Source organism: Pseudochaenichthys georgianus, chromosome 12, assembly GCF_902827115.2.
Source record: "Pseudochaenichthys georgianus chromosome 12, fPseGeo1.2, whole genome shotgun sequence".
Classification (NCBI taxonomy): Eukaryota; Metazoa; Chordata; class Actinopteri; order Perciformes; family Channichthyidae; genus Pseudochaenichthys; species Pseudochaenichthys georgianus.
The window spans coordinates 18,585,945-18,611,309 of NC_047514.1; the positions used below are offsets into that span (position 1 = coordinate 18,585,945).

The 25,365-nt window shown below is 42.5% G+C and overlaps 1 protein-coding gene across 3 annotated transcripts; it reads left to right on the top strand.

Annotated features, from left to right (window-relative positions):
• The first annotated feature begins 1,075 nt into the window (after positions 1-1,075).
• On the top strand, positions 1,076-25,365 carry LOC117455872 (AP2-associated protein kinase 1-like). 3 transcript variants are annotated; one of them, XM_034095498.2, is made up of 20 exons: positions 1,076-2,073; positions 3,346-3,464; positions 5,474-5,582; positions 5,738-5,880; positions 6,260-6,381; positions 6,702-6,783; positions 7,153-7,285; positions 7,420-7,523; positions 7,781-7,863; positions 8,021-8,184; positions 8,489-8,610; positions 9,336-9,671; positions 10,228-10,367; positions 10,449-10,645; positions 10,728-10,814; positions 10,975-11,070; positions 12,174-12,281; positions 12,746-12,907; positions 14,847-14,960; positions 21,671-25,365. In XM_034095498.2, the coding sequence occupies exons 1-20, from the start codon at positions 1,914-1,916 to the stop codon at positions 22,351-22,353; spliced, it is 3,264 nt and encodes a 1,087-aa protein (XP_033951389.1). In that variant the 5' UTR covers positions 1,076-1,913; the 3' UTR covers positions 22,354-25,365. The 3 variants fall into 3 exon arrangements, with proteins under 3 accessions (XP_033951389.1, XP_033951390.1, XP_033951391.1); XM_034095499.2 differs by having other exon boundaries at positions 9,342-9,671; XM_034095500.1 differs by lacking the exon at positions 21,671-25,365 and adding an exon at positions 15,295-15,408.

Sequence of the window (25,365 nt, forward strand, 5' to 3'; positions counted from 1 at the left end):
TGAGCACACTGGGATTAGCACTCATTTATTGACGCTGAATAACGTTTATCAGGGAATGTTTAAATAACAACAGACACCAGAATATACGTAAGTGCTAGTTTTTTTGCGAGTCCAAGTACCGGTTCCCGACGTTCCGGTTTTAACCGGACTTGAACCGAAACTTTTTACAAGTCCAGTACCGGTTCGGCTTGCCGGTACGCAGCACTAGCAGCAAGTATATAGTATATTACAATTAAACTGTAATTTGGTAATTAATTTATGGCTGTGTTTTCCTTCCATGAACCCTCCGAGGATTGTTTCATAAAGATGTTTCTTATTATAAACAGCCTGTGCTGAATGAATATAGTTAATCAGTCTTTTTTTTTTTAAATACAGACTTTATTGTGGTAATTTGGTTTTGCTCAAATGTTTCAGAGTTGGGAAGTCGGTCTCAACATGGGCACGGTCTCAACATGGGCAAGAGTTGTCAGAGTGACCATACATGATAAAGCAATCATCAGCTGCAGTCATATACTTTGTTAAAATCCTGCTTTTTCTTTATTGCTTAAGTGGCAATAATCTACTGATGTAATAGATAATTGATATCAGTCATAGGGGCAGCTTTCTTCATTGATTATGCTGCTTTTACCCTTATTACTTGTATTTTATTTATTATCTTCTTTTACATTAGTATTTCTCTTCACAAAATATAAAAATAAGCTTTATTCACACATTTTTAGAGAGAAAAAAGTGAAAACAAAGTAACTTGTAACTGTTTGTGTTAAAATAAAGTAGTGGAGTAAAAAGTGCAATGTAGTGGGGCATAAGTATAAACAAGCAATACATAGAAAAACTCGAAAGAAGTAAAAGTACAAATATTCAAGTACAATACTTGAGAAAATGTATATTGTTGCTTTCCACCACTGTTATTACTGATAACCGAACTGAACTAGTGTTAACGCGTGTTAAAGGTTTCCCTCACTAGTCCTATTTCCGGGCTGAGCGATAGGACTTGAACGCCCCATATGACCACATTCGCTAGGGGGAGGGGAGGCTGCAGCTTCGCTCTGAACTACAATATCCAGAATTCCGTCCGTGCGTCAACAGCAACCGCTAGGATGTTGCGATATCGCTGGCAGCCAAAGATTGCTGTGGTTGCAGAGATTAGGCTGCTGGGTTGAAACCTCTGCCTAACGTTTTGGTAGATGTCAAATTGTATGTTTTTTATCTGCAGTCGCATCAGACGGAGGATTACGTTGTCTGTCGTCCCCGCGCGTGCTTGTGTTTGCCAATGGCTGCAGCGGCGCTAACACGTTAGCTTACAACAAAATCACAGTTTTAATCTAAATGGGAGCAATTAAATAGCTCGACGGGCAGCTATGTGCCATCCAAAGGCGGCTTCACTTGACTGAGGATGGAAAGATTGTTCCAGGTATCGCTAACACACAAGTCACACGTCGGATACATCGCAACATAAGACATTATCTTCAGAGGATAACCTGGATAACCTTACACGAAATGTCATAGCGCGTTAAGTAGCTAGCACTTAGCTAGCTCTGTAATGGCTGGACGAGATGGAGAAGGAGCTAATGTTATCATCATCAGCAGCCGACCATGAACAGCAGGATGGATAGCTAAAGAAAGACTTTCTCCGGAGATGCTTTAGCCTCCTGGGTGGTGTAATTCACTTACATAACAAGCGAGTCGCAACCGCTCTAGCTATCACAAACTGGCTTGTGTTTGGCAAGCAAATGGGATCTGCTACCAACAAATCTGTCAAAATCACAAGTGAAAAAGGCATCCCTGCGTGGTTTGAGACTAAAAGTAGACTCGTCCGATTTTAGGTGCACATTCTGACCAGCATTTATATATCAGTGCACAGGAAACAAGCCCTTCATCTGAGTGATTGATACACCTCCTGTCAGCCTGACAACATGAGGAAGTTCTTTGATTCCCGTCGGGAGTTGGTGAGCTCCGGGCCCGGTTCTGGAGGGGGGGGCAGCTCGGGGTCCAGTCATGCAGGCGGAAATTTCATTGGCAGAAACTTCACTGTCGGGCGGCACCAAGTCACTGTGGAGGAGATCATTGCTGAAGGTGAGAAGGGGTTGCACAGGCCGAATGATGCCATTTATTGTAACCTCTATCCCTATATATGTAAATGCATGAGGTTCAATTTAGAATATGATGTGCAAGCCAAATACTTGAATCACATGACGGGGCAGGCTGGGATGTAACCTTATGCCACCCCCACAGGCATCATGCATTAATGCAAAAAAGGCCTACTGCCTTTCTCAGCTTCGCACTGACTAACACAACTGTTTCCTGTTTTATGGATCAGAAGTGTGATTGGAGAATGTGCATACCTATCTGGTGCTGAAAGAGCAGTTATTGTATCCCCTTTTTATATGAATAAATGAAGGGTTAATGTGTAGTGCAATTGTTTTATTTCTTAATAGATACTGATGGTATGACTGTTTGGCATCAGCAGCACATTCACTGATGGTGAACTGTACTTGATTAAAAAGCAACTATTCACCATTTAAACCTGGGAATTTGGTATTCTTCTTTTTCTATTGTACAGTTTATCTGAGCATCATGTAAGCCGATAGTAGCATATGTGCTAAGACGAGTACAGTAACAATTGCATGAGAGAATATGGCAGTGATGAACCTGCTATTGTCAAACATTCCTTTACTCTCATGCATTTTGATTGAACATAATCTTCTTAACCATAGGGTGAGATAATTACATCTCCTTTACAGTATGCAAAGCTCTAGAATCAACCAACGAAAACACCCGGTTATAAGTGTCTAGCAGGGAGAAGATAAATGTTATTTGGCCTGCCCCTTACTCAAAACATAAACAAACAAAATAGTTTGTCAATTGCTTTCCCTTCAATACCGACAGCAACATGAGACAAAGTGTGATATAGCTACCGTGCCGTACAATACCATTTCACTTTTGTCGAAGAGAGGATGCAGTATAACCGCAATGTCTGCCTGAAACTGATGACTCGGTCACAAGTGAACTCGGCAAAGTGGTCTGAGCTATACCAGATGGTTAGGCCTCAATGTAGGCCTCTACGTAAACCCTGCAGCAACGCTATGACTAATATATAACGCTATAAGGCTGCACCATTTGGTCCGGATTATCCTTTCTGATGTCCAAACCCAGATTAAGTAATTGGGTGTAAAATGTTCAGCTACATTTCCAAAATGCACAAAAGAAAACTTGTGTCAATGCCGTGATGCTGGGATTCCCCATATCTCTTTGACATGTTGTGTTGGACCTGGCAATAATGTTTTAGTGTGCATCTAGATTTCCGGGTTGTGACATTTCTTTATGTTTTCTTTCTCATCCCGACAGGTGGCTTTGCAATTGTGTTCCTGGTGCGAACAAATCAAGGGGTGCGCTGCGCCCTGAAGAGGATGTATGTCAACAATGAGCATGATTTGCAGGTGTGCAAGTGCGAGATACAAATAATGGTGAGTTGATTCAATATTTCCCTGCTTGTTCTCACACAGTTCTCGTGTGATCTGCCATCAGGGTCGAAACCACATGTGAAAGCAACAACTAAACAATGTCAAACCCAAATTGTGCCTGGAAATAAACAAGAAATCTACAAGTACAGGTTCTCTTTTCTCTAGAGAAGCAGAAAAGAGAACTGCTTATTTTCTGAGTCCAATACCCAAAGATATATAGTTTAATGTCAAAGGAAATCTCTATTTTTGACTATCTATTTATTTATCCGTTATCAAAATGGTTGGCTATTATTTTTACGTTGATCAATTTGTCGACAAACATTGAAGCTCTGCTGTCAGGAAAAGAACAAGTGGGCTCAGAGCACGCACAGCCTGCAGCGCTGTTTATATGTCCGCTCTCTATTGATTCATCTGGTTCTTGGTGGGATTTGTTTTTGTTTTCCTTGTGCCGTCTTACATGTTCCGCTCTCCCCCCGAGGTGTTTGGGAAATGAGTCAAAGGGGTTATTTCCATGCGCACCTTTCATCAGTGAGATTGTTCAACGGTCCTGAAGCTCTGGTTGTTACCCCACACGGGGTCTTTAAGGCATGCTGCCGGGTTACTTGTATACAATAACATAAAGCTGTCCCTGCTTCTACACGTGTCGTGGACAACACGCAGGTAATAAAAGAAGAGTAGTCCCATAGAGCCTGACCTCTTGACCTGGTAAAAGAGCAAGAGCAGCAGATTTAGGATGTATAGTGACTAACGTATATCATGGTACCCTACTACACATTTACATTATATATAAGCCATTTTAAAAACGGTTATTTTCTATTTTCAAAGCATTCTTTCGTGACTGTGCTTCTACATGAATTTAGTTCAAACACATTATTTTAAGTCTGAAGGACCACACAGGAAGGAAGGAAGGAATGGATGCTCCGATTATATACACATGGCTGATTGTGTAAACATTCATCAGTATTACGTGCAATTCTTCCGAGCAACTTACTGCAGGTCCTAGTTGTTCTTATTAAAGCAAACTAAAAGAGCCTAAAGTGATATCTGACGTCATTTATCTTCTTCACATGACATTCTTTCCCTCTCATTCTCCTCACTCGCTTTCTCACACACAGACACACACATGCTCACACTCGTTGACAGACAGACAGACCTTCAGCCCACCTGCAGTACTTGACATGTTTTCATTACCTAATAGGTTCCTGATGTTGCTCTCCATTGCAACTCCCTCTGCAGGTGATGGCCTCACACTGCATCGTTAAACACTGGCCAGATTAAACTAAATGTGTGATGGCGTTTCACTTCTTATTTACCTCTATGCAGAAAAACAATATGGAAGTCTTTCTTTCTCCTCCATCGTTTTGTTGTATTGCGTATCATTTAGTCATTTGTGTGGCAACCTGTGACGGGGCTCTATTTGTCCGTTCACAAACACTGGCCTAGTCGGTTGGGTTACGCTCCAAAACTTTATTTATAACGACAACAAAAACAGCGAACCAGCACAAGTTAGACAACAAAATAAAATCCAAAAACAGGCCATCCATCACTCAGTAGAGTAAACATGCTCTGGGTTGCCTTCTCTGCAACCAACTCCCAAACACGTCCCAGCTGTTGCCTTCATTGCAACATTCCTCCAGTGATCCCTTCCAGGGCCAGCCCCCGTCCCTGTTGAGCTCATAGCCCCTCCCACAGGCATACCGTCAACAGGTGACAACAATTAAACTTCAAACCACATGTCAACATAAAAATCCGACCCAAACATAAACAGGTTAACCACCTCTTAACATAATCATTCCCCGTGATCAACAAACGTAAAATAAATAAGAAATTGCATGGTTCATTTGACGGAAGAGAGCAGGACATATTTGGTGTGTGTGTGTGACTCCAGCCCTTGTGAAATGCTTCCATTCACTAGTTTCACATGATGCAGTTAGCAGTCGTTGTGCTTTTTGGTAAAACCTTTATAACGGCGGTTTGTTAATGCTCTCTAATGCCTATTTGTGTCCTTGCAGAAAGACCTTGTTGGTCACAAGAATATTGTTGGTTATCTGGACTCCAGCATTACTGCTATGGGATCAAGGGATGTGTGGGAGGTTTTCATTCTTATGGACTTCTGCAAGGGTGAGTGCTGAGGGGGGAACTCTTTAAGAATACTGAAAGAATAGAGTTTGGGTCCATCATCAGTAATTACACAGAATCACAAAACACAAGTTGAGGTTGAGTTGTATCCCAGTGACTGTGTGTGTGACGCTGTACACTGTGATGTTGTTCCGCAGGGGGACAGGTGGTGAACTTGATGAATCAGAGGCTGCAGACCGGCTTCACTGAGGCTGAGGTGCTGCAGATCTTCTGTGACACCTGTGATGCTGTTTCTCGCCTGCACCAGCGCAAGACACCCATCATCCACAGAGACCTTAAGGTGATACGTTGTGCCATGTGTATTCTTCGCAGCGTGTTGCCCCGGCGTTAAAACCAAGGCAACACCTGCTGAAGATCACCGTGCTGACGACTTGAAGCAATATGATTGATATGTGAGTTGAAGCTGTGTTTAATTATGCAGAGCTCCAACAGGAGGGGGGGGAGGTTGTCAGAATGCTTTCTCCTGCAGCGTGTCTGTCGCAGTCATTTTAGGTTGCTGTCACTCAGCGGATTTAATCCAGATGGCAAGACTACTTTTTATTGCAGTGGTGTTTTTTAGAATTACATAAAAAAAAAAAAAAGTGTAGTAGTTTGTGTGTCTGACTGTATTGGAGCATAACGGCTCTGTTTTCCATCCCTTCTCCTCATCTGATCGTCAGGTGGAGAACATCCTCCTGCATGACAAGGGCCACTATGTGCTGTGTGACTTTGGCAGCGCCACCAACAAGTTCCAGAGCCCTCAGACTGAAGGAGTGGCCGTCGTGGAGGAAGAGATCAAAAAGTTAGTGCGTCTTGCCATCTAGTTTTGCCCCTGCAGCTTTTCCTTTTAGGTCTAGCCTCACAGGAGCGGTCAGCTGTTTTTCAACCACGAGCAGTCTTGTTGTCTTAAAGCAGAGTTCTGCATGGCACAGTTTATATTTTCACATGTGTGCAAAACAAGCTTAGTGTGGTGTACATGTAATTAGTAATGGCTGTAATAATGAACTGTATTTGCATTAAAGTGCATCTATGAGCAGATGGAACTATGGAAGCTGTTTTTCTTCACTGACACATTAAACCGGTAGTTTATTTAGTGTTGTTGTTGTTAATGTATTCCTTCAGGTACACCACGTTGTCATATCGTGCTCCTGAGATGGTGAACCTCTACAATAACCAGATCATCACTACAAAATCAGATGTCTGGGTGAGTGAGGAGGACACACTGTGGTGATATCATGACAAGAACGCACGCACACACAGCATCCTTTCAAATGAACAGCGTAGAACAGGATCAAAGTATTGATTTTATTATGCTGTAGTTTTTACAGTAGAACCTCAGTTTGACATAACATATTAAACCTGTAGGCTTGTTACAGCCGGGCGCAGGTATTTTAGATTCAGTCATGTTGTTAAAATGTTTGACTGAAATCACAGTTTTTAAAATGTCAACAGCTGGTATTTAGAGAGACAAAGGTTGTTTTATTTTACCGTATTGTGTATTAATTGTATTATGAAGTGTTTCCCTCTCCTCTGTCTTCGTGTGGTGTGACGGGGCATGTGGTTGTTTCTCCAGGCTCTGGGCTGCTTGCTGTACAAAGTGTGCTTCTTCACTCTGCCCTTTGGTGAAAGCCAGGTGGCCATCTGTGATGGCAGTTTCACCATTCCAGACAACTCCCGCTACTCTTATGATCTGCACTGCCTCATTCGTTAGTCCTTCTCAAGTGTTTTTAATGTTTTCAAAAACAACTAATTCAGTTTAAAAAAAAAGGCATGCATTTTTAGTTTAAATAGGAATATCAAGTGAAGCTTTTTGAGTTGCTTCCTCGTGGTTGTTTTTCAGGGTACATGCTGGAGCCAGACCAAGAGAAAAGACCTGACATCTACCAGGTGTCCTTCTTTGCTTTCAAACTAGCTCAGCGGACCTGCCCGGTCCAGAACGTGAAGGTCAGTCTCTCTCAGCACCGCGTCAGCTGGAATATTTGGAAATGCTTGTCTGGCTCATCAGGAATCGACTTTGTTGTCGCAGTGAGGGAGGAACATCTGCACTAATTCATCAGTTGCAAACAGTATAAATAGTCTTTATTGTTACTGCTGAATTGGGAGGTTTTTATTGTCTAATTGTTTATTTTCCTTTGTCACTACTACAGCTCTCTTGTGGAAATTCAACAAACAATTCAATTGTTTTTCTTTCCATTATCCAGAATTCTCCAATTCCCTGTAAACTTCCTGAGCCAATCAAAGCGAGTGAGGCCGCTGCAGCAAAGAAGAACCAGGCTAAGCCCAGGCAAGCAGGCTCACACTGTCCCACCATTAAAGCTATAGAGACAGGACATGTTGTTGAAGTAAATCGGTTCAGTCAGTGTTCTGATACTCATTACATAACTATACTAACACTATTTGCCATGATAACAAGAAGGCCAACATGCTCCTTTTGTTGCCAGATTGACGGATCCTATTCCCACCACCGAGACCTCCATCACCCCCCGCCAGAGGCCCAAAGCCGCCCATACGCAGCCCGCCGCTGGCATCCTCCCCATCCAGCCGGCTGCTCTCACCCCTCGCAAGCGGCCTAATCTCCCTGGTGGTGCCGCAGCTCAGCCTGTGGGTACGTACTGCACTCTGTCCTGGCTCCTCTCTGTCATGGGAAAATGAAGCTGAACTTTTGATGCATAAAGAAATCTCTCTGATCCTTTGTGCACACATTGATACTGCATCCTCAACAGGAACAGATCAAGTAGGCAGGTTAAAGCGATCTAACCACCCGCCCAAAGCGATTATGGAATGTTTTCCCACACACTCTGAGTTCATACCGTTTTCCTCTAATTTTATATATTATAATTATTGAAATGGATACATGTTGCCATGCTGTGGAGTAATCTGTCGTCTCTGCTCTTTTCAACACCCCCCAGGAGTCAGTCTGAACCTCTCTCAGCCGGCTGCAGCTCTGCAGTCACAGAAGGCTCAGACTTCAGTGCTGCCAATCGTCCAGCCGCAGAACAATTCAAATCAGGCTGCAGCTCCACAGAAGCAGGTGCATCCTGAATTACACTGACAGACAGAGGAGCTGTTCACAGGGGTCTAGTAGTAACTGTGGGGAATGATCCGGAGACCAATGTGGGGGAAAGCAGCAGAAACAAGCATCGCCAGCAACGCATAATGCATGTCTGGCTTTTTGTGTTTGGATTCTTAAGCAATGATCTTCTTCACGCAAGTGCTGTTATTTCATACATAGCAGCTACCATGTTGGTAATTGTTTAATTTATTTATCAAGTTAGAGTCTGGACTGTAAGTCAGACAACACAAGCTCAAAAGTCAGCCTGGTTCTCTGGGAACTTGTGATGGGCAAGTATACACAAAATAATCATAAATGTCAGCTTACACAAATATATTAAATGAATATATCAAGTATGTTTGGCCTAAGTACTGATCTTCTTCACACAAGTGCTGTTAATTCATACATATGTAGATTGATACAAATATAAAGTGCTACAATGTTGGTAATTGTTAAAGTCATTTATCAAGTTACAGTTTGGACTGTGAGTCAGACAAAATGAGCTCAACAAGTAGCCTTGTTCTCTGGGAACTTGTGATGGGCATCAATCATAAATTGATAACAATTATATATATATATATAGAAAAAATGATCATAAATGTCAGCCCTACACAAATATAAATGTACAGTTGCTGTGGGACCTTGGGCACCATCTCAGTTAAGATGGTGTGCAGTGTGTGACAGTGTATCTGTGTGTGATGCAGGTGCAGCCAGCCGCAGAGATCACAGCAGCAGCAGTGGTGGTGTCTCCAGTGACCAAGGCTGAACCCCAAGCACAGCCCATAGTTCAGCAGCAGACCATCCCCCCCCCCTCAGCCAGCGCCCCCTCCCAGCAGGCCGCTCCATCGAGCCCGGCCGCTCCTCAGCGTCCCGCTCGGCGTAAGCAGGCTCAGCAGCAGCCGGCGGCGGCTCAGGCTTCCCCCGTCAAACAGGCCCCAGGTCAGCCGCTGGTCTCTCAGCAGCAGCAGCAGATAACTCCGCCATCAGCCGCCCAGGCTCAGCCCACCCCCTCTGAGAGCAGCCCGAAAACAGCTGAGACGGTGAGTTCTGCACACCATCAGCTTCAACATGGTCGAACATCGGAGAGCAGTCAGAATGAAAGAAGGTTAACTTTATGCGTGCAATGTTTTAGCAGCATGGCCTCGTGTTCTGGTTATTCTTATATCCATCAATTGTTTCCATTTCTGCTTCTTTCAAAAATCTTAATATTTTAATATGTCTCAATACAATAAAAAAAAAGTTGAGAAAAAATATTACAAATATATATATAATTATCTGTAATAATAAAAATACATGACACTTATATAGCGCTTTTCTAAACACTCCAAGACGCTTTGACAGAGAATAACACATGGATACATATTTTATATTCCATTCCTCTGGATCTCTGGGAAACGGTACTTCGATCCCTCTGCCTGTACACACACTGAAAGATTAACGATAAAGTTGACTTTGACTTAAATAAAAACTTGATTACATTAATTTCCCACACATTTCTATCAAACATTGAAACCCATTTGTCTGTGACACTTTGTTACTTGTGAAATCCTCTATAGACTGTTTCCTGACCTCCTGTGTGTTGCTTCTTGTGATCAGACTCCTCCTTCCTCTCCAAAGACAACTGAAGAGCGAGGCCACCAGCGCACACCGAGTGATGTCACAGTGCGCGCCGGAGTTCCTGTGAGCGACCCCTCGCAGCAGCCGCAGGGAGCTAATGCAGACGCTGCCCCCAACCAGTGCGTTGACCCTGCTGGAACACACCTGAAGCCCTTTTCCTTTACTCCTGATCTCATCTTATGACCCTTCTTTACCTGTAGATCACTTGCATCTCCACCCTGTACCGCCCAGCTCGTTGACTTTGGTGTTGCTGATGGGGGCCAGGGCCAGAACACATCTGGACCCCCCGCTGAGACCACCGACTCCGCCTCGCAACCTGCATGGAACCCATTTGACGATGATACATTTTCCAACCTCTCTGCAGATGGTTTCAAAACTGAGGACAAAAGGCCTACAGGTACCATCATCAGTGCTACTGTGTGTGCATGTGTGTGTTTACTTGTGTTGTTGATTCATAACTGGGAATTTCCTTTTCTCAGATTTCCTTTTAGAAACTAAGCCCCCATCCACAGAGGAGTTGATACCAGGCCTGCTGGACTTAACTGTGGATACACCCCACGATAATGGTACGTCACATTCAATCTTTGCCATTGCCCTCCGCTATTTATGACTTAAAACAAGAAGTTTGGACCCTTTTTATTGAAAGGCACCAACAATCTGCTTCCTCCCATAATGCTGTTAGGATTCGTAAAGTCTTTGCTGTAAAACACTTCTTCTGTTTCCTAGTGGAAAGAGCATCAAACCTTGTTGATGTGGATTCAGGAGCCTCTCAGCTGGTTGTCCCAGATCCTTTCAGCATCCTCGATCTGTCAGATACACCAGGTAACATCCCTCTGTGGGTTTACGGGACACACACAACCTCACCCCTTGTAGTCTTTTTCTTTGTTGGTATTGTGTACAAATATTGGCCATATACATAAGTATTCATGCGGCTCGTCTGGTCTTCAACCTTCCTAAATGTTCCCACACCACGCCGCTCCTCCGCTCCCTCCACTGGCTTCCGGTAACTGCTAGAATCCACTTCAAGACAATGGTACTTGCGTACCATGCTGCGAATGGATCTGGCCCTTGCTACATCCAGGACATGGTTAAACCGTACACCCCAGCACGTGCACTACGCTCTGCATCAACCAAGCAGCTCGCTGCACCCTCGCTGCGAGGGGGACCCAAGTTCCCATCAGCAAAAACACGTGGGTTTGCTATCCTGGCTCCAAGATGGTGGAATGAGCTCCCATTGACATCAGGACAGCAGATAGCTTACACACCTTCCGACGCAGACTGAAAACTCATCTCTTTCGACTCCACTTAGAGCGATAGAACTATTAACAAAGCACTTATATACTAATAAAGGGCTGGCTTATCTATAGCCAGTTGAGTAGCACTTGAAATGCTTGGCTCTATGAAGCCTGATGTACTTATGATTCTGTTTTCTTCAAGGTTGTGTCTTCCTGGTCGAATGTACTTATTGTAAGTCGCTTTGGATAAAAGCGTCAGCTAAATGCAATGTAATGTAATGTTATGGTACACACACAACCTCACCCCTTTGTAGTCTTTTTCTTTGTTGGTATTGTGTACAAATATTGGCCATATACATAAGTATTCATGACAAGCCAGAAAACAAAATCCTGATATGTTATTTCCTTCAATACCTGAAAAAGCATGTGTTCATGGTCCTTATCCAAGTGAATTAACGTGAATACATATGTAATTATAAGTGCATGATCTTAACATCAGGTGCACGATCAGCAGCAAGTCTGGCTCTCGACTAAATATCCCTCTGTACAGTACACACTCTTAGCAGTTGTTTGTTTGTTTGCGATACCGGTAGTATTTCAAATGGGGTTTTAAATGTGTAACTGATATTTGTATTGCACTTTGCTCACATATGTCTCATTTATCGTCTCTTATTATTCATTGGCCTCCAGAAAAGCTGATAGAAGGACTCAAATCTCCAGAACCATCTTCACTCCTGCTTCAGGACCTCTTGTCATTGTCTGATCCCTTCGGCGGCTCTGTGGAAGTGGCTGCAAAAGGTGTGTGTGTGTGTGTGTGTGTGTGTGTGTGTGTGTGTGTGTGTGTGTGTGTGTGTGTGTGTGTGTGTGTGTGTGTGTGTGTGTGTGTGTGTGTGTGTGTGTGTGTGTGTGTGTGTGTGTGTGTGTGTGTGTGTGTGTGTGTGTGTGTGTGTGTGTGTGTGTGTGTGTGTGTGTGTGTGTGTGTGTGTGTGTGTGTGTGTGTGTGTGTGTGTGTGTGTGTGTGTGTGTGTGTGTGTGTGTGCGCGCACTCCGTTGCAGGCATATATGTTGTTTCTAAGAGTTTAAAAGGTCTGGAAACATCAAAGCTTTTCATTTGTAAAAGTAACATAAGTCCAAGGGTCGGTGCATGCATCTCAGGATCTCTGTAGATCTTCGTCATCTCTCCTTGTTCTCTTTACACTTGAACCATATCTAAACCTTTTCCCTCTTCTTCCTTCACCTGTATGTCCTCCGGCCCCCTCCAGACCCTCTCACCACAGACCACTCTCTCCTGGGCTGCTCTCTGATCTCCGGTTCCTCCGCCCCCCCGGCAGCGAGCAGCAGCGCCATCTCCTCCCTCTCCTCCGCTGCCTCTGCTCTGGATGATTTCAGTCTGTTGTCTGGGGACTTTGCACCGCCTGTAGCAGGTAAGCTGTACGCATCTGAAGACCGGTTTGTACACACGGGTAAAGAGCCCCGAAGATTCTCAAGAACTGTTTCTCCACAGAAGCAAGACGATTGCATTTACAGAGCATCATTCAGACACAAGGCTTTTAAAAATGTAAAGCAGAAGGCATTTCAGAACATTTCACGTAGGACATTAAACTGCATTTAAGGACATCAAAACTAAGCGCGTGAACAAGCAAGTTACTCAGTACAAATAATTGTATAAGCATTTATGGACGAAATTCTGCAACATTTTGGCTGACATACTTAGCCAAAAGTTGCTTTTCTTTTGGAGAAATATCAGAAATGCTTCGGTTTCTTCGGGTTATTATTTTATTCCCACAGATGAACACAGCACGTGTTGTTTACTGTATGCTACAGTAGACGACAACAATTCTGTTCATTACATTTTAAACCACTAAGGGGCAGCAAAAGCATTTTCATCACAGGTTTAAAAAGATGTATAATCCAATCTGTCGTAATAACTTCATACAGTTTCAACATTAAAGCCAGGTAAAAACAATTCAAACCCATATTTCATATATGTTGTTTTTTCATGTCCGACATTGAGCGCTTCATAGCTGTGTCGTAGTTGTTGGCTCTTGACTAGTGAATGAAGGCTTCTGACTTTCTGCATCACAGCCTGGCTTGATGCCAATTATTACTGATGCATCTTATTGATTTGTCTTTTAACTACTGAAGAGCTGTGTTAGTGCACTCACTGCTGATTTGGTTTCTCATGCTAACTAAGGTATTGAGTTATTTGATTGTAAGCCTGAACTAGGGCTCCACAATATTGGAAAAAACTGACTTCCCCCCCCCCCCCCCCCTGCGATATATATTTTTGCGATATGAAAACATACAGGAATTGAAGAAAAGACCGTTTTTTTCCCCCCGCAAACCATCCTTTCATGAACTTTCTAATGCTATACAATTGGTATTTTTTTAACTATATTTAACCGGATGAAGGATTTTAGTCACGGACGTCTGGATCTGAAGTTATCAGAGCAACAAGCTGAGCTAGCTCGGTTAGCAGCGCAGAACTGGAGAAACACATTAAACGACTTTATTCAGTGTGTTTACCTTTAATCACCGGGTCCGTTTGCTTTGGAGATTTGATTGGTGGTTTGCTGTCACTCACTCAAGTACCCCTGACACGAGAGCCGCGCAAGTTTTCCTTTTGTAGCAAGCAGCGAAATAATTGTAACATGACGTGTTTGAGTTAATTTGCCTACTTAATATCGCAAGTCCTAAAAAAATTGCACATCCACGCGATGTGAATATCGCGCATGTGCATATCGCGATGAACTACGTTTGGATAAATCATCTATTCTACAATGTTCTTTTAAATCCGCCACAATGATCCTTATTCTAAACTGTTCACTCCCAATCTAAAACCTTCTGGGCTCTTAAAGAGGACATATGATGCTCATTTTTAGGATTATATTCGTATTTTATGCCTCTACCGTGAAATTGTGCTTTAATGTTCAAAAAGCTCTTTATTTCTCTCACCCTGCCTGTGCTGCAGCACCTCTTTTCACCCTCTGTCTGAAACCAGAGCCCAGCCTGCTCTGATTGGTTAACTGGCCAGCTCTGTAGAGATTGTTCAACTTTTTAGAGATGTCCCGCCTCTTAGCCTATCACGTACAATGTGTTGGAGCACTAGCCAATAGAATCACAGGTGTAATGTCACTGTTACGGTAATAAACAAGAGTCCTATAAAGTGTTCAGACAGGGGGGGGGAGTGTGTGGGAGAGTAACTCCCTCTGGGGGGAACCTTTGGATTTAAGCCTTTGCAGACCATTTACACAAAAACCTATATAACACACTATATTAAAAAAAATGGAAAACCCCAAAAAGCATAATAGGGTCCCTTTCAGACTTATACATCAACAACCCACCTTTCTTCGTCCTCTGCAGACTCGTCTCTCCTGATCTCGGACTTCGAGCTGCAGCCGGCCCCAGCGGAGGACCAGGAGGACGAGGAGGACGAGTTTGATCCGATCCCCGTCACTGGCCGGAAGAACTCCCAAGGTTAGTCCTCACCTCCTCCACCAGTGGGTCAAGTTGCTTTTTAGGAATAAATACAAAGTGTCTGTGGGTCTTCCCTCAGTTGCATGCCGATATGCTAAATAATGAACATGATAGTCGAACGTAGTGCTAACGGGATCATTACAGGATCTATTTAACGTCCTCAGTGTTTTAGATGTAAATGGGTAAATTCTGCCCTCTCTCTTTCTCTCTCGACCTCTCTCCCCTCTCCTTTGCTGCCGTGCTTGTTGTGACTCCCGCTCTTCTGCTCCCCGCCCCCCCCTCCCCTCCTCCTCTGTTTGCCTGTATTCGTCTCCCCCCCCCTCTCTCCGGCCAGTTTCAGGAGGCCACTCGCGCAGTAACAGTGGCGGCTCTGAATCCAGCCTGCCCCCCAGCTTGGCCCGCTCTCTGCAGCTGGTGGACCAGCTCATCGACTTGTAGGCGGCTACCCCCCCCCCCCCCCCCCCCCCCCCCGCCCCCCCCCCCCCCCCCCCCCGTAGACTCTGTAACACCGGATTATAGACTGGCATAGCATAACGGCAATCAACACTGTTGTCATCGCTTCCTGCACCCACCCCCCCCTCCCTACAGTAGAAACGTCTCTCGCCTTTCTGCGCTTCTTCATACCTCTCAATCGTTGTCTGGCTCCTCTTCACCCCCCATCTCTCACCCCCTCACTCACACTCTCTCTTTCGGCCAGTACCACTAACAGCATCCTTCCTAAAGACTAACCATCTTTCTGTCAATCAGGATATACTTCTGCGATCCAGTTTGTTTGAGCAATATTGCATTATGTCTAATAGCAAACAATAGGAGATCATTGTTGTATTGTACAATAGGCATAGTTATAAGTGGTTGTAGTTATTATCGTGCACAAGTGATATTGTCGTTGTTTGCCTTTTTCAATTCTCCTTTATTTGCACATTTTCGAGTACTAGTTAAACCCATAGGAAAGTGAAGTGACCAAGAGGTCAGTTTATTTCTTTTTAAAGGGAAACTTAGTCGTGTCGGCGACATCAGGCTGATTTGCACAGTATCATTAATGTTACCTCTGTCAGGGCTGTTGCGTGGAATATCGAAAAACTATTGAATATATATAGATATAGATTAGACTGAAAATTACAATCTGGAAACAGCCATAAACAGAAGCCCTATATTATGAGTTCTTGTAATGAAGAGAATAACTGGACCTTAACAGTTTTACCGTGAAAGTGCCGTCAAACAATCTGTAAACAAACTGCAGACAGACTGGAGAAAGTTAATATATCAATATAATAGCAAAATAAATAAATGACAAATTAATAGTTGGCTTTTATTATGATCTTTTTTTAAAGTGTATACTCTACGCAAGCAATATGTTGATTTGCAATTAAATGACAAACCAGGGTCATTTAACATTGTTCATAGCAGTGTGCCATATCTATAGAGAATGCATGCAATCATAACAATAATTTGATGAATCAGCAGTAATAGATGAATAGACAAAGTAAACAGTAGCTTTTGTCTATAGAGCAAACATTTAAGGCTATTCAGGTGGTTTTTTTGGCACTAAAATGGCATTTAAAAAAAGTAATTTCCACCCACTTGCACTTTTTGTTTGAATATCAACATGAACACTCATTCCGCATCTTGCAATCCTCCCTACATTCCTGTCATGTGTTCACTCCTAATTGATGTAAATAGATATCTGCATCCCCTGCAGGCTGTTATCTTCCCGTGTATATATTAAGTCATTGTCATAAAGCTTTACTTGTGGAAAACATATTGCTTTACTTGTGAAATATCACATATCCATCCATATATATATGTACATATATATGTGATAGATATATGACTGAAAAATGACATTGTTTTCCTGTTAATAAATGTTGATATGAATAGAGTGTTAGAGAATGAATGTAAGAAATCAATAGTAGTCTATAATAATAAAATATCTATGATTCTGACACCATAATCACTGAATGATATTGAAGAATACTCTATATAAATATTTGATTCCTCATTGTGAAATTGTGGGTTGAGAAGGTTTTTCTTGGTTTTATCTTATTCAATTATTGTCGGTACATTAAAATGTATAGATGATATTCCTAGACTGTTGGAAATGAGTCTGAATGCCATGTTTTCCTCCTCCTCCTCCTCCTCCTCCTCTTTGTGAAAAGAAAGTGAGCCTGTGTTCACGCGGACTGATGAAGGATTATATTTGTATTCATAAACAGTTGACAGTTGTACGGAAAGTGGGAGTTTAACTTCTTCGAATTCTGTTTCATTTCATCGCTACTAAATCTAGAATTTCTCTGAAAAATTGTGCTTTTGTAAAGCTCCGTTTGGCTTTACGGACTTCAGTGATCACAGAGTTCATATCAAAAAGCATGGCAGTGTTGTTGAATGTTATGTGTGTGTTGGTACACAGTGTGATGATAAGTGTGTGTGTGTGTGTGTGTGTGTGTGTGTGTGTGTGTGTGTGTGTGTGTGTGTGGAGTCAGAATTGTTGGATATGTTTTCCAGTAGCCTCCGTGTGTTGATGTTTGCTGCAAATACGGTGACAGTCACGTTGTCGTTAAAATCTCTTCTGAAAGCACAGCCCCCCCCCCCCCCCCTCTTAAATTCTCTCAGGAAGTCCGAGCTACATCTGAGAGTTGGATTTGTTTCGGCCTCACACCTCCTCTGGTAGTCTGCACTCCATGTTACTGAATCTGTCTGATAGGCTCATGTGTGAGGGGCTCCGTGAAGTGTGAAAAGGTTCATGTGCCAACAGTGGAGGTACAACAACTCAGCATTAAGTCCAGGGTTTGAAAACAATCTGCAATAGAAACGTTTCTGTAAGGTCAAACAAGGTTATCTTCTCATGCATGATTACACTACGCTGGAGAGCGATCGGTCTGGAGAATTCTACTTAAAATAGTCTTCAGGTGGCACAGTCATTTAGATTCGTCAACAATCTGGATGTCATTTGGTATTAAAAGGTCTCTTTGAAAGAAACGTTTGGTTAAATGCTGATAAAGCGCATGGATCTTAATGTTTTTTTATTAGATTAGATTCAACGTTACTGCAACTTTAATAAGTAATAAGACGACGAACAGTTTTGACGTGCTTTTAGCTTAAAACCTCTTCCTAAGCCTTTTAAATGAAATGCAATAGTTACCTTGTAAGGCAGCAGTGTCAAAAATCAATCACCTGAAATCTGAGAATGGTACTTAAAACATGGAGCAGTGACTTCTTCACATGTTCTTTGATGAGAAACATCTTTATTCCTGTCTAATTTCAATTGTATTCATTTACCACCTAAGATTGAGTGTATTTTGAGTAGAGCTCCTGATGTAAACTATTGAATTACATCCTTTTATCTTTGCAGAACCTTAAAGCCCCTGTCACACTGTCCCGAAATGTACACCCGATGGACACCCGATAAAGGAAATGTTCAAATTCGGCTGTGATCGTAGCAACATCGGGCCATTCGTGAGGGCATCTAAGCCTTCGTATGACCGCTGGCGGAGTTTCTCAGGCTCCGGCAGCAACTTCGTGAGCGGCAACTTTGTGAGCGGCAACTTCGTGAGTGGCAACTTCGTGAGTGGCAACTTCGTAACGGCCCGTCCACACTACAGCTTCGACAGCTTCAAAAACGGTTTCCAACGTGTCTGCCCATTCACTTTGAATGGGGTGACGTCACGTTGCCTTGCATTTCGCCGAACTGAATTGTGGGTAGCATAGCGGTCCGTCTCCGGCGTCAGAAGTTGAACAATGTTCAACTTCTGACGCCGGAGTAGCCAGCGCCAGCCAATCAAATCATATGCCAGTACAAGCTCTAGCCAATCAAACCGCTGCTTGTGTGTCAGGGGCGGGAGATTCATGTGATTGGTTGTTGGTCGAGCTTCAGACGCGCCCACCTCCAAGCTTTTTTGAAGCTGTAGTGTGGACGGACCGTTAGGCACTCGTGAGGGCATCTTGTCAAATTGTGTCATCTTCGTGTTATCATCGGTGCATTCACCCTCACTCTGATCGGGGCGAATGCCCGATGGCACCGATGATAACAAGATGCCCGCACGATGGCCTTACGAAGGGCAAAATGGACACACGAATTCAACACGAAAATTAACCTTTGCAAGGTCCTTCGGCAATTTTTTGGCATGCCAAAGATTTTGCCACCGCTCACGAAGTTGCTGCCGGAGCCTGAGAAACTCCGCCGGCGGTCATACGATGTCTTAAGATGCCCTCACGAATGGCCCGATGTTGCTACGATCACAGCCAAATTTGAACATTTCCTTTATCGTGTGTCCATCGGGTTGTTTTATTGCACAACAAAATCATGTAAACATATTATGTAAATAACCTAATTTGTGTTCTGTGAAACTAAAAAAGATATAATATATTATTTTGAAGGCGAGTTGACAGGAAGTTGTTGTTGCTATGGAAACAACATGACGGAGAAAACTTAATATATTCTACATATAAAGACGGAGAAAGTAAAGAACAAAGTCGGAAATATCAGTACAGTATCATAGTACTTTAACATAATTGTTTGTGTTACTTTCGTTGCAGTTGTATGTCTTAAATGTAATGTAAATGTTGCCTTCGTGTGTGGTTCGGGGCCATCTTTGTGCGAAATTCACAATTCAATATTCGTGTGTCCATCGGGTGTACATTTCGGGACAGTGTGACATGGGCTTAAAGGAGAGGCACGTCTCTGAGGTATTTCCTGTAGGTACTGCATGCGAACTGAAGGCTCTTGTTGTTTCCATCATCCTCTTAATGACCCTTCCTCTGAACAACTCACAGTTACTGTTTGAACCTATGCAACCCCCGAGCTCTCTCCTTGTAGCTGCCGGTGTTCTGGTGTTAAAAGGTAGTGAGGTTACTCCTTGATGTGAAACAGAAGCCCCTCATTTTCTCTGTTGTTTTTGCCAAAAAATGAAACATGTTGATTATCTGATTCTTCTGAGTGTTTTGAGACTACTCTTATCTTGATGGCCCAAACCAGAGCTGTGGTATCGTGTGCTCCTTCTATTTTTGTGAGATAATTAAAGAATTACAAAGGGATGGCAAATAAAATACAAATGTGAATGTCAATGTGTTGAGTATTGATTGCAAGATGTTCTTAATGTCCAGGATATTGATTGAAGTTACTCAACCGAAGAACTAATATATTATTTAAAAAAGGTGTTGACTGTTTTCATAATGATCGAAGTGTCCCCAGTTAAGTTGCATTATGGGTAATGTAGGCTCCAATGTTTGTCATGAGACTAAATCATTTGTTCGTCTAATAATATCAAAGGAGTCAAATGCTATTGAAACGGGGTAAAGACTTCCGTGTATAGATATCGGCATGAAGTTCATTGAGTCCGGCTTAAATGATCTGGTCATTTATTTGTAAATGTGTTCAATAATGCATCACACTGTGTAATGCACTAATCCAAATGTATTCTGCTCAGATAGCAGGTTAAGTCTTATTCAGGTAAGACCTTCATGCTCTATTGTATTTGTCAATACATTTTGTTTTTTTTCACTTTTTTACTATTGCTTTAACTTCAAAGAGGCTGTCCTTTTCCACTAAATTAAGTGTTTGTTTGTTTGTAGCCTTTATTTAACCAGGTGAAAATCCCATTGAGATCAACAATCTCTTTTTCAAGGGAGACCTGCAGCACATTGGTTACACATAAAAACAAAAAGGACATCATACAACATAATTACAGGGGTATAAATTAGCAACCACACAATGACGGCTATCTAATAACATGCCATCTATCCGATGCAAGGGAACCAAATTGCTCAGTTTAAAAAAAAAATGCATAGTGTTCCAAGCTAGAGGAGCAGCACACATAAAAGCTTTAGTACCTAGAACAGTCCTAGCACTTGGCACATGTAATAAAAACACATCCTTGGATCTCAGGCAATAGCTACTTGCCACTCTCTGTGAGATCAAAGAGCATATATAAGATGGTAGTTTACCCAGCATGGCTTTATAGATAAACATGTACCAGTGACTGAGCCTCCGTACAGTTAGTGAAGGCAGACCTGCCTTGGCATACAGGGTACAGTGATGAGTAAGTGCTTTACAGTTAGTAACACCTCTGGACTAAGTGGAGTCAAAAGTCAAAATATACCGCATTTTAGTGGATTTTGATTATTTCTGGAGCCTGACCGACAATTATAGACTAATTATTACAGATGTGTTCTATATAGAGAACACTAACACGTTTACATTTGAACTGTCAAATGTGCAATTCATATCTTGCTCAACACTGGAGCACTGACACGACATTTGATCATGTTTTTCTGTAAAAAATATATATCTGCCCACTGATACATGGCTGATAGAAATCTCTATTGAACACTAAAATCCTTTATAGGTGGGGCTATTTTTCCAATCACTCTTTTAAGCTTCCAGATGCAAGATGTATGATTTAAAGAACTGGAATACAAACCCAATCTTTGACAAGTATGGTTTTGGGTTTTGATCCACTTTGGAAAGATTAAACTAGAATGTATTGTCCACCAGAGTGGAAACATGTCTTCAGCTAACATAACCCAACATTTGCACAAGAAAGTGTAACATATTGAACAGGTGGCAGTAAAACACATGAACAGAATACAGGCAACACTCATAAACACTCCTTTCCTTAATGTTTATGTCATAGATATAGCTGTGTATATTAAATTGTAGATAACCTGTAAGAGGTCAGCAGATCTTTGACCCTTCTCCATCTCCTCTCTCACAGACCTGCAGAGGGAGCTCAGCAGTGATGCACAGAGAGATGCTCAGACTGAGGCTCCTGTGCAGCTCTCTGAGGAAAATCATAGGCCGGAGATCCAGCCAAACAATGCTGCATTCGTCTATGATAAACACATGTTGCCATCAGATGACAGCAGCACAACACCCCACACAATACCAGCTACTTCCACCAGCCTGCCTTTTATTCCTGTCAACCCAGTGTCCCAGTTGCAGCCTCCAAACAGCCCGGTCTCCTCTGATGTCTTCCAGCTGGCTCCTTTCAAAACGCCAGCAAAAGAGAGCAAGATGCCCTTCAGCAGCCCCTCCTTCTGCGAGTCGCACAAACCTGCTGACGCATCCGATATCTTCCTCCAGGCACCGTTTGGAAAGAGGCAGGAAACCACCCAAGCTAGCACTCACATATCTGAACCGCAGATTGAAACCAGCAAACAGTGTCCCCCGGTCCCAGAGTCGTCCCCTCCCGGTCCCCAGTGTCCCCGTGTCTGGGCCACCCCTCTGCTCCAGCAGCCGTTGGCCGTGCACCGGGTCGTCTCCAGGATCGGTCAGCAGGTCGCGGTGGGCTCCGTAGCAGTGGGGCCCCTGCATTCTTGGACCATCGGGGGGAGACCCCTGGAAGACCCGTTCACCGCTGCACCTTTCCACCCCAGATGCTCTCAGGGGAAACCTTGATCATATCTCTGAGGCCAAGTCACAGCTTAATTCTGTAACTTAAAGGTCACCTATTATGCAAAATCCACTTTTTCATGTCTCTTCTACGTCAACATGTGTCCCCTCTGTGAAAAGAGATTCTGAAAGTTTCAGGAAAAAAGATTCTCTCTCTTTTTCTCCTGATCCATTTCTATAAAAACTGAAAATGAGCTAATCAGATTTTGGCCACTTCGTGATGTCATAACGATTTCTTGGCTTGTGTAACCATCAGCCAATCAGCAACCAAGGTAACCCCTCCCCCACCTTATCACCTGAATCTCCTCCTAGAGCAACATTGTGTTCTTTTTAACCAAATATCTCTCAGAGGGGCGTGGGGAGGGGCTCTTTATTTTCATCTAAAGTAACAGACAGAGAATCAGCACTTTTGAAACAGGGCTGAAACAGAGGGGATTATGGGATGCTACAATGGATGACCTGTTTGGTATTTAGAGCCAAACACTTCAGAGACATGTTTTGTATATATCTGAGAACTATAAGATATTGATGAAAAACAGTATAATAGGGGACCTTTAAAGAAGGAGCTTCAGTCTAGTATTACCCACATTTCTAATGTAGTTTTACATTTATTACCATTACTGCAGTATTAAAACCAGTATATTATATGTTTACTGGTTATGTAGCTGTTTTAAACTTATTTTCTACCTCACTTGACTTTATGAGTGCTTCATTTTAGCACAATTGAGAAGCTGGACTGAGGAATTCTTAAGAAGAACTTGAAGGAGTGATCTGGGAATCATTTTAAACTGAATTTAGGATATCAAAAAGGGTTCACCTAATCTGTCGTTTTGATCATGCTAATAATGGTTTATTCAAATCATTTAAAAAAAAAAAAGTGTTTATCGTCAATTCAAATATTTGGTTCTGTTTTACTGAGACCTTTTTCTGTGTGCTGTAATATTTAAGATAATTGTATTGCAATATAAACAAAAGCTTAGAGATATAGTAGCTGTTTGAGTTAAAAACAGGTCAATCAGTTTGGCAGTGATTGCATGTTCCTAAACTTTAGTTGGTAATGCTTTGTTTACATTTGAATTACAGATGTTGCCTTTAATACCAGGCGTATTATGTTTCCAAAATGGTTGCAGGCCTGAAGAACTGAAGATACCAAATATTGTACTGCAAACCAAAGAAGTATGGACATTAAATGTAATGATGTGAGACCTTTGTCACACAGTTAAGGGACAACACATATTCTTGCAGTTACAGCACTAAAATACTCCTAAAAATGTAAGAAAAGAAAGACAATATATACAGAAAATCTGAAAAGGCTGGTCATTGGAGAGCTTTACTGGAAACCATATGATGTTACACTTGGAAGACTGATCATATTGAGCGCCATTTACAGTGGGGCAAAAAAGTATTTAGTCAGCCACCAATTGTGCAAGTTCTCCCACTTAAAAAGATGAGAGGCCTGTAATTTTCATCCTAGGTATACCTCAACTATGAGAGACAGAATGAGAAAAAAAAATCCAGAAAATCACATTGTCTGATTATTAAAGAATGTATTTGCAAATTATGGTGGAAAATAAGTATTTGGTCAATAACAAAAGTTTATCTCAATACTTTGTTATATACCCTTTGTTGGCAATGACAGAGGTCAAACGTTTTCTGTAAGTCTTCACAAGGTTTTCACTGTTGCTGGTATTTTGGCCCATTCCTCCATGCAGATCTCCTCTAGAGCAGTGATGTTTTGGGGCTGTCGCTGGGCAACACAGACTTTCAACTCCCTCCAAAGATTTTCTATGGGGTTGAGATCTGGAGACTGGCTAGGCCACTCCAGGACCTTGAAATGCTTCTTACAAAGCCACTCCTTCGTTGCCCGGGCGGTGTGTTTGGGATCATTGTCATGCTGAAAGACCCAGCCACGTTTCATCTTCCACACGTCTGGCACTGCAGGATTTGAGTCCCTGGCGGCGTAGTGTGTTACTGATGGTAGCCTTTGTTACTTTGGTCCCAGCTCTCTGCAGGTCATGGACTAGGTCCCCCCGTGTGGTTCTGGGATTTTTGCTCACCGTTCTTGTGATCATTTTGACCCCACAGGTTGAGATCTTGCGTGGAGCCCCAGATCGAGGGAGATTATCAGTGGTCTTGTATGTCTTCCATTTTCTAATAATTGCTCCCACAGTTGATTTCTTCACACCAAGCTGCTTACCTGTTGCAGATTCAGTCTTGTTTCTGGTGTCCTTTGACAGCTCTTTGGTCTTGGCCATAGTGGAGTTTGGAGTGTGACTGTTTGAGGTTGTGGACAGGTGTCTTTTATACTGATAACGAGTTCAAATAGGTGCCATTAATACAGTTAACAAGTGGAGGACAGAGGAGGCTCTTAAAGAAGAAGTCACAGGTCTGTGAGATCCAGACATCTTGTTTGTTTGTAGGTGACCAAATACTTATTTTACCGAGGAATTTACCAATTAATTCATTAAAAATCCTACAATGTGATTTCCTGGATTCTTTCCCCCCATTCTGTCTCTCATAGTTGAGGTATACCTAGGATGAAAATTACAGGCCTCATCTTTTTAAGTGGGAGAACTTGCACAATTGGTGGCTGACTAAATACTTTTTTGCCCCACTGTACCTGCATTACTGCTTAATAATGTTTGCAGGTTGATGCTGCCTTTTCCAACAAACTACTCCAGTTTCTCCGAATTTTAGCCTCATAATGTTGGACTTTTTAAATGAAACATATCCTGTCTGTAGTTCGACATTCACTGATGTCTTACAGCATGAGGTGACAGGTCAGAAGGGGTTCTCAAGAAGAAAACAAAACTCCATCTCTACCAAGCAGACGTTTTAGTAAGTTTATCATATTTTAAATAATGCTTCTAAGTTTGCCTTATTCTTTGTTACAGATGGAGGAGTTTTTGTAAACTAAGGTGCTTTGCCATGCTGACGGTATCTGTGTATTTCTATATAATACTGCATACGTCGTCAGTGAAAATGAAACCTGTACTTTATTAAAGGTTATTAACATAA

Bases quoted from the DNA above. Each gene is read 5' to 3' on its own strand.
- LOC117455872 (XM_034095498.2), top strand. From the start codon at position 1,914: ATGAGGAAGTTCTTTGATTCCCGTCGGGAGTTGGTGAGCTCCGGGCCC. The intron at 7,524-7,780 runs GTCAGTCTCTCT...TCCATTATCCAG, and splicing joins GCCCGGTCCAGAACGTGAAG to AATTCTCCAATTCCCTGTAA. The intron at 10,815-10,974 runs GTACGTCACATT...TCTGTTTCCTAG, and splicing joins GGATACACCCCACGATAATG to TGGAAAGAGCATCAAACCTT.